This window comes from Eucalyptus grandis, chromosome 10, assembly GCF_016545825.1.
Source record: "Eucalyptus grandis isolate ANBG69807.140 chromosome 10, ASM1654582v1, whole genome shotgun sequence".
Classification (NCBI taxonomy): domain Eukaryota; kingdom Viridiplantae; phylum Streptophyta; class Magnoliopsida; order Myrtales; family Myrtaceae; genus Eucalyptus; species Eucalyptus grandis.
Window position 1 is genome coordinate 12,089,041 of NC_052621.1, and position 8,776 is coordinate 12,097,816.

An 8,776-nucleotide genomic window follows, 5' to 3' on the forward strand; every position below is an offset into this window, starting at 1 on the left:
ACCAATTGTAGCATGATATCTTCTAAATTTCAATTCTAGAATCTACACATCCATCTAGGGACCAATCACTTTAATGTGCATCACTTGGCAAAAGTTAAGCTTCATCGACACCATGGCTTGCTTACTTAGCCAAAAAAAAATATCACTGCATTCATATTTTAGTCACGATGGTCGGAAACTCAACCGACCCGACCAATAAAAAAATTTCTAATCCAAGCTAATCTGCATTTTTGTAAGTATCTCTCTTGCCAAGAATCAAGCTCAAGACACATTATACTAAAATAGTGGAGTCGTGATCAAAATCACCTGGGGATGTCTTAACCAAAAATAGGAAACCGTGATCAAACCATCATATATTCACAATGATTGCTCATCACCTATCTTTCGCAAAAAGAAACAATAGTAAAAGAGCCCCAGGAATTTGTGAAAATTAGAGTTTCCCCCCCCCTACAAAGCACTCGCGATTTCCAAGTTGCACCATGTGGCCATGCACGTACCCAGCTTCCTGCCGTTGGTTCTCGATCTCCCGGCTGGTTTTTCTCTGCGGTAGCCCCCACAGTGCTCTCTCTCTCTCTCTCCTCTCTGTGAAGCCAGACAGCACTTCTCTCTTCCTGAACATTGCGGAGGCATTTTGTTGCGCCAGAAAAGGAGGAAAGAAAGGAAGAAAGAGAAAAGGGAAGGAGGGAAAAAGCAGACGCTCCGTGCAAAGCAGAATCTGGCGCGGCTCGTCTCCGTACATTGGGAACTTTTCTTTCTTGGGTTCCGGTCGGATTCTTATTCTCGATTCTTTTTCCCATGGGTTATCTGCAGATGATCGCGCTCGTGTTTGATTCGGAGCTCCGGCGATCTTGAATCTAACGCAGTGTGGTTCCTGGGTACGCCCCCTTTGTTCTCTTTTTTTTTTTTTGCAATGTTCTTTGCTTTTTTGAGCTTTATCGGATGTTTCGTGTCATGGGTTGTTTTGAGATTGGATGGTTATGCTCTGAATTTTCCTCCGGTGTTGGTATCTGTTTCGTTTTGTGGTTGGATGTTTCGATGACCCTGTGACGCGGTGATTCGGTGTTTGGGGACATTGTGGTGTGATTGGATGTCTTGAGCCTTGAAGTTTGCGTTCTGTTGGGAATGCGAGCGAATTGCGCTTAGCTCTCTTACCTTTTCCCAGAACAATCTCTAATCTTTTGGTTAAATTTTCTACTTTTGCTTTACAGCATGCAAAATAGAATTTTGGGTTACTTGTTGTATTCCATAGGATATGTTTTTCTTGCCCTGTTTTGTTTTCTGATTTTAAATGTTTTTTTTTTTAGGTGAATTAAGGTTTCTGAAGATGGTTACTGCTGGTAACATAGACACGCTGTCCGCAAACAATGGCCTGGGAGGCTTCAACTGTAATTTAGAAGATAGTTTGCAAAACGAGCTTGAACTGTTGTTGCGAGCGCAGCGTAGGCAACAATCGCTTGATTGGGAAAGCAACCTTAACATCAGTCGTAGCGGTAGTGCACCACCTACGGTCGAAGGATCGCTCTGTGCTGTTGGAGGTCTATTGGGAAACTCTCCTTTTAGAGAGGGCAATAGTTTGAGGAGGAATAGTAACTGTGACAATGCATGTGAAGAGGAGGTTCGATCCCACCCAGCATACTTATCATACTACTATTCACGTGAAAATGAGAATCCAAGACTGCCCCCACCATCATTGTCGAGAGAGGATTGGAGGGTTGCCGAGAGGTTTCAAGCCGGTTTGTCATCTTTTGTGGGCATTGATGATTTGACAAATAATACTCTTGCTGAAGGTGGGAATGATTCGTCGTTGTTTTCTTTCCAACCCAAAGGCTGCAGCTTTTCTGTACAGGATGCAGAAAAGGATTTGACGGAACTAAGAAAAATGAATAGACATGCTTCTGCTGAATGGCTCGGCAAAGGATCAAACGACATCATTGGATCGTCAACTTCTAGGTTGGGCACACGGAGGAAGAGTTTTGCTGACATTCTTCAGGTAATAAGTACAACTACGAGTAATTTGCTAGGGGGAAAAGTAGATAAAAAGAAATTGACCACAACTTTACTTGCTTGATGAGGACAAAATTGCCATCAAACTTTCCTGGTCTATCTACACACAGTTTGATTCTCTTGGTGTTTATCTCTTAGGCTTGCCCAAAAAAAAGAACGTTTTGACTTTGTTGCAGCTTGAGGGTCCAGTTTCGCAGTTCTATATAAGACAGCACTTCTTTTTGTCTCTTTCTTAATTGACAGTTTACATTTTTATCTTTGAGGCTATTAATACAGGGGTTATTACATAGAGAGTGTCAGTTCTTTTGCATAAGGAAGTGGACTCTGTGGTTACATAAGAATTTGTAATATTGCATCCCCTTGTTATCATTTTTCTTTATCTTTTCTTGGCTTTAGGACAAAAGTCAAATGCAGATTCTGCACCTCCTGCAGAAAAAGTGGAAAAACAATATGTACCTACTGTGACTCACTCATATTGACATAATATAACTGCAGTGATGCACCTGTTACGGTAAGGTCCAACTAAGATGTTTAATAAAACAGTAAGCACCAATAACATTGCTTTGTCAGAAGGAAAATAATGTAACTATACCTTTTGGTTAGCACCTCCACAAATAGTTTCTTCAGTACTTGTACAATTAGTTGTTATGATATCCCTGGTATATACAAGCGTTAGTCCACCCTATCAATTGTTCTCCTAACAAGTAACTTCGCATTTTTCATAACAAAAATATTTAAAATTGGGATGACTGTTGTCTTGAATGGTGTGGCTGTATATTAATTGGAGTCAAGTCCTTTAGTTATATGCTACTCGTAAGCAAAACCTTCTCATGGGCTTTTTTCTTTTCTTTTCTTTTCTTTTTTAATTTCAATTGACAACTCAATATGATGGTAATTAATGTCTTTCAGGAAGGGCTTGAGCAACCCTCTAGTTTATTGGTCTCACGCCCACAAAGTGCTAGTGATATTACTGATATCATGGACCCAATTACATCCAATTCTCATCCGATGGGAGTCTGTAATGGAGTTGAATCAAGTGGAGGCATCCGTTCTGGAGCTAATTCTCCTGGTTTAACTAGAGCTCCCGCCTGTGGGACCTCATTTCCACATTCTTTTGCTTCTGTTGCTGCATCTCTCTCAAGGACTATGACCCCTGAGCAGCAGGTGGCTGGAAGACATCTGAGCACTGGTCTTCCTCCACTTGATAGCAGGATTATTTTGCCTGATGAGAGGAAGCACATTATTGGCTCGAGTGTTTCAGGTTGTCATTCTTTGGCGTCAGCAGGGATTGAAGATATCGCAGCTTCATTATCTGAATTAAATATATCAAAGAGTGGACATACTAATGAAGATGGTTTTCCACAGTCTCAACTTCATATGGCTCCAGATAACCAGCAGGATTTCTCACTTCTGGTGCCTAATGATCATAACCAGAATGTTCAACAACATTTTGACATCTTTGATGCTGGCAAACCTTCAGGTTTTGGCAACTCAATTGATTTAATCAGGAATAACGGATCTATAACCGGGCTCAGTTCTAGGACAAGTACCGTAGGTCGAGTAAATTTTCCAAAACGAACATCCTCTTCTGCAAATCTGTTTTCAACAGGGAACTCTCTGGGCTTTGAAACTTTTGAAGAATCTAGCGCTCATCATCACCAAGGTGACAACATTCTCAATATTGGTTATGGTGATCACCCAGTATCCAATGGTCATTTTGCTGCAGGTAAGATTGATCCCATCTTTATCCTAGAAGTGTCAATAAATGTTAGAAGAGTTAATCCTACTGTAATTTTATATCTTGATGTTATATTTCGTATTTCAGGTTCAGGTGTGAGTGGCAATCAAATTGGAGAGATGTTGCAGAGAATGGGAAACCAAGTAGGATATGACCTAAATCATCCAATTGCTGATCCCCATTTTGTTCATTATATGCAACCAAATTTCAATCCTCAAGCACCAGCTATGCAAAATGATCTTTCCCAATCAAGGAAGTCCTTTGGTTCTTCACCAAATTTGGATCAGCTGCGAAAGGTTTACCTCGAGACATTGCATGCTCAACAGAAACAGCATTATCAGGGGCCGGGTTTTAGTAAATTATCTGCACCACTAAATCATAGACACAAAAGAGATGTAATCTATGAATCTCACTTGCCATATTCTGGAAATCTAACAGCAAATGGTGGATTTTCTTCGGTTGGATTTGGAAGCCATATGCTTCCCGATGAACAAATTGCACAATTTACTCAAATGACGAGAACTTCAGTGAGAGAGTCTGCTGGATCATGGCCCTCTAGTTATGGCACTGATGTCGAAGGGAAATTGGTCTCATCATTACTGGATGAGTTTAAGAGTAACAAGATCAGATCTTTCGAACTATCTGACATTTTGGGTCATGTAGTTGAATTTAGGTACTCTATACCACTTTTATTCTTTTTCTTTTATCAACCGTCAGTTCAACTTTGAGTTACTTTTACTGTTTAATATTGCAGCTCAGATCAGCACGGTAGCCGCTTTATTCAACAGAAGCTGGAAACGGCCAGTGAGGAAGAAAAGAACAAGATATTCCCTGAGATATTTACCCATGCTCGCTCTCTGATGACTGATGTCTTTGGCAATTATGTCATACAAAAGGTGAAATTTATTTTTCTTTATTCGATATATAGCATGTTGACCATTGACTTTCTTGGCATTTTCCGTTTCTAACAATATCGTTATTGTGCATGAATTTGCAGCTTTTTGAGCATGGCACCAAAAGTCAAAGAAAAGAGTTGGCTAGCCAGCTCACTGGCCACGTGTTGCCTCTTAGTCTTCAGATGTATGGCTGTAGAGTGATTCAAAAGGTTTCTATTTAACATCAAAATTTTACTCTCGTCCGTAGTTTCACTATTGTTGCTTTTCAATTTCAGGTTTTTGTGAGCTTGCACACACTTGTCATGAATTTGTATGTCTTTGGTTTTTCTACACTGATTAGTCCCTCTGTGCCAGCCCTATTCGCACAATGCTAAACAATTTCTTTTGGAAAATGTTCAACTAAATGTAAACACATTTTGTGCTTTACAAAAGTCGTTTTCTATTCTCTCATTGTCCAAATTTCCAAAAGCCTTAAATTTCACGAGCACAATAAAACTTGCATAAAAACTAGGATTTTTCTTATGAAGTTAGTTTTTAAAAATGGATAGGACTTTCTCACCTATCCTGAGGAGGAAAGGGCTGCTGGTAAGGGGATGATTTGATACAAATCACAATTATGATAAGATGGAACCTCCTTTTTTGTCTTCACTTTGATTGGTCATTACATGTTCTCATGTATGCATGTATTTTATTATCGAAGCAGCAAAATATGAGGAACCATAGTCATAAGTAACAGCATGGGCGTGACTCTAATATGGGTGTCATGGAATGGAGCTTTCGTTGGGTATTCATGAATGAATAGTGGAACATTGATATGGAAGGTGATGTTGGCGGGGTTAAATAAGTATATATGTAGCCACTTCTAGAGATTTGTGTAATTTTGGGGTACATTTTCTTTGCAGTATGAATACTGGAATGTACTTTACCCAGATTTTTCTTCACTAATTAGTTGCAGTCTAAAATTTTTGGCTTCCATATCTATAGACCTAGAAAATGTGTCTCATTTTAGAGTCAATATGATAAGCCAATTTGTTGAATATCTGTTTGCTGCTCATTGTATTTATATCTATATTCTTCATGAAATGAAGCAGATTTAGAGCGTATGTACTGTTAATATGCAGAAGCCACAGTAGCAACAAGAATTAGTTCATTTAGGGTATACAGAGGACCTGGAATCTTCTTGTTTACTTTGGAGGTGGAGCTTAAGGTTCTTGTAATGGGTGTAGTCGTGCAGCTAACCAAAGAAATGATCCCTTCTGAATAGATTTTGACATTGGCATAAACCTTCTTAGAGGTAGTATCATTGTTGCCCTATCCTTCTCATCATATTAACGATTCTTATATTTAGTTGTGACTTGCTATGTCTATGTACTTTTGTGCAATATAAAGGATGCGTCGCATTTATGAATGTTTCTTGAGGGACCTTATTCTCTAAATTTACTTCAGGCATTGGAGGTGGTTGATGTGGATCAGCAGACTGAGATGGTGGCAGAGCTTGATGGTTTTGTCATGAAATGTGTGCGTGACCAGAATGGTAATCATGTTATCCAGAAGTGTATAGAATGTGTTCCTCAAGATCGAATTCAGTTCATCATCTCTGCTTTTTATGGGCAAGTTATTTCACTTTCAATGCATCCCTATGGCTGTCGGGTTATCCAGGTACAGGCTTTGTTATCTTCACTTATTTCTCTTACTTCTGGTGTAAAGTTGTCTGTTGTCTAAGCTCACAATTGACTTACAGAGGGTCTTAGAACATTGTGATGACCCAAGTACCCAACAAACCGTCATGGATGAGATCATGCAATCGGTATGCAGTCTGTCCCAGGATCAGTATGGGAATTATGTTATCCAGGTACTTGGTTTCCTTTTTGCATTCTGCAGTCAATTAATCAAAGTTCTTTTGTGACATACCTAATTGATGTTGCTGAAGGAATGAGTTTATGAGAGTTTTATAAATGGATCTGTATGGTTATCATTGAACTTAGTGCTGACTACATCATTACTTGAAGGTTATTCCCTGAATTAAAAGAGGGAGTGCAACAGTATAAAGGATTAGATAGGAAAGCAGCCAGTAAATATTTGAGGACAACTCTCAAATCAATTTGTTTTCACCTAACCTAGTCTTAGAACTCTAATGGATCGAAACTCAGCAAAATCTGGATAGCATATGTGCAAAGTTCTGCAACATGGTTCTAATTTCGGGTTGTCCGATGAATCTGTTGTTGGAGGCCCATTTATGGAGCACCTGCCATGGAGTAGTCCATCTGGTAACTCTGTAGTCAACTAAATATTGGATTTTGGCTGTACTTTTGCTTGGGGGCATGACACCATGGTTTGATCTTCAAGTGATCAAACAGTTGGAACAAAATCTGCTGATAAGATCTCTACTCAGCTTGCGTCCTTCCACCTTTTCTCTAAGAATGTGTTTCTGATTCCTGCCTGTTTTGCTGCCTAACGTAATATATTCTTTAGCCAAATATCTTGAGGTTGAAAATTTCTCATGTGATCATTGCATTTCTTTGTTTAATGGTAGCATATACTTGAGCATGGGATATCACATGAACGAACTGCCATTATCAGCAAGTTAACGGGCCAAATTGTCAATATGAGTCAGCAGAAGTATGCTTCTAACGTTGTGGAGAAGTGTTTAACATTTGGTAGCCCTGAAGAGCGTCAATTATTGATCAGTGAGATACTTGGTTCCACAGACGAGAATGAACCCTTGCAGGTTTGTCACATGCACATTACTTCTGAATATTAAAGAGATAGATACGTGACATTTACATGCTGCATCTGTTGACAAAGTGTATTTCATGATTGAATGGAGTAAAAGCTGTGGTTCCTCTCATTACACTCTGTGGAGGCATCATGTTGTAGGCAGTCATAGATAATGGGGAAATAGATGCAGGTTGAAATCTCATCATGTGGCCAGACAAGGGGACAGTACGCTTGGCTTCTGTTGATTGTGATATCATGTCTGGCATGAGCACTTAAATCTCCTAACAAAAGGAGAGATGCAGAGGGTATTAGAGAAAGGATCGGGAAGGCTTCATTGGGGATTTCCATCTTTTCTCTTGCTTTAGGATGTCTATAGATGTTAGGCATGAAAATGAGAGGTACAGATTTACAAAATGGATGTCGTTCAAGAAGCTGGTCAGATACGTATTGCAATTATGTTATATCTGGCAGGAAAATTATAGCTATTGCAACAGTTGGAGAATATTTGTTTAACATGCTCTGGTTTAGATATATTTGCTGGTCCTTATGTTTCAACACTGTCACGTACACAATCCCTTAGTCAAAGTGATGTGGACTGTTCATTTGCACAAATGCAGGCAATGATGAGAGACCCATTTGGAAACTATGTCGTGCAGAAGGTCCTTGAGACTTGCAATGATCAGAGCCTTGGTTTCATTCTTTCTCGCATAAAGGTCCACCTCAATACCTTGAAGAGGTTTACTTATGGAAAACATATTGTTGCCCGTGTGGAGAAGCTCATTGCAACTGGAGGTGAGAATCATTTTATATGGTTCACTGTAGATATTCTTTTTGATCTATCGATGCTGCGTCTTTATTTTATGAACACCCATGGCCTATGTTTGCAGAGAGGCGCATAGGGATGTCATCCTCATTTCCTTCTTCTTAAAAAGATAATCGTCCGAAATGCAGAAGACTTTTTTTCCACACCTCCCTGCTACAAGCAATAATGCTGATGTACAGCAGATGCAGATGATCATCGTTACTGATCATCCTACTTTCATCTTTAAGGGTTTTAAGCTGTAAATAAAAGAGCAACATCTTACCTCCTTGTATAAATTATCTTCTCAATGTAAATTTTAAGGTAATTTGTATGCAGAGGGTCTGCAAGAATAGGCTGTATTACTAGTCGAAAGAGAGGCCACCGGCACTTGCGTAGCCTTTACCAGAATAACTGCCTGGTTCCTCGCCCGAATGCAAAGTTCGAGTCTGTAAAGGGAAGTTAGCATTTTTGACTCATGCGCAAGGACAACTTGTACGTATCTATCTGTACATATGATGCAATTATGGGAAAAAATACACAATTTTCTTGCGGTATACAGGCAGGCTGATTTCTGCGTCCGCACAAGAACCCTCCAGTGCAGCGTTGATTGAATTTGTA

General features: G+C 39.6%; 1 protein-coding gene across 1 annotated transcript; it reads left to right on the forward strand.

Annotated features, from left to right (window-relative positions):
* Positions 1 to 508: 508 nt before the first annotated feature.
* On the forward strand, positions 509 to 8,712 carry LOC104421774 (pumilio homolog 4). The gene is made up of 11 exons (XM_010033853.3): positions 509 to 875; positions 1,305 to 1,990; positions 2,914 to 3,730; positions 3,830 to 4,415; positions 4,497 to 4,638; positions 4,740 to 4,847; positions 6,085 to 6,297; positions 6,380 to 6,490; positions 7,172 to 7,366; positions 7,974 to 8,148; positions 8,244 to 8,712. The coding sequence occupies exons 2-11, from the start codon at positions 1,325 to 1,327 to the stop codon at positions 8,282 to 8,284; spliced, it is 3,054 nt and encodes a 1,017-aa protein (XP_010032155.2). The 5' UTR covers positions 509 to 875; positions 1,305 to 1,324; the 3' UTR covers positions 8,285 to 8,712.
* The last annotated feature ends 64 nt before the right edge of the window (positions 8,713 to 8,776 follow it).

Excerpts from the sequence above, each read along its gene's own strand:
- LOC104421774 (XM_010033853.3), top strand. The coding sequence starts at position 1,325 with ATGGTTACTGCTGGTAACATAGACACGCTGTCCGCAAACAATGGCCTG. Across the intron at positions 1,991-2,913 it reads GTTTTGCTGACATTCTTCAG|GAAGGGCTTGAGCAACCCTC; the intron begins GTAATAAGTACA and ends AATGTCTTTCAG. Across the intron at positions 4,639-4,739 it reads GCAATTATGTCATACAAAAG|CTTTTTGAGCATGGCACCAA; the intron begins GTGAAATTTATT and ends ATGAATTTGCAG.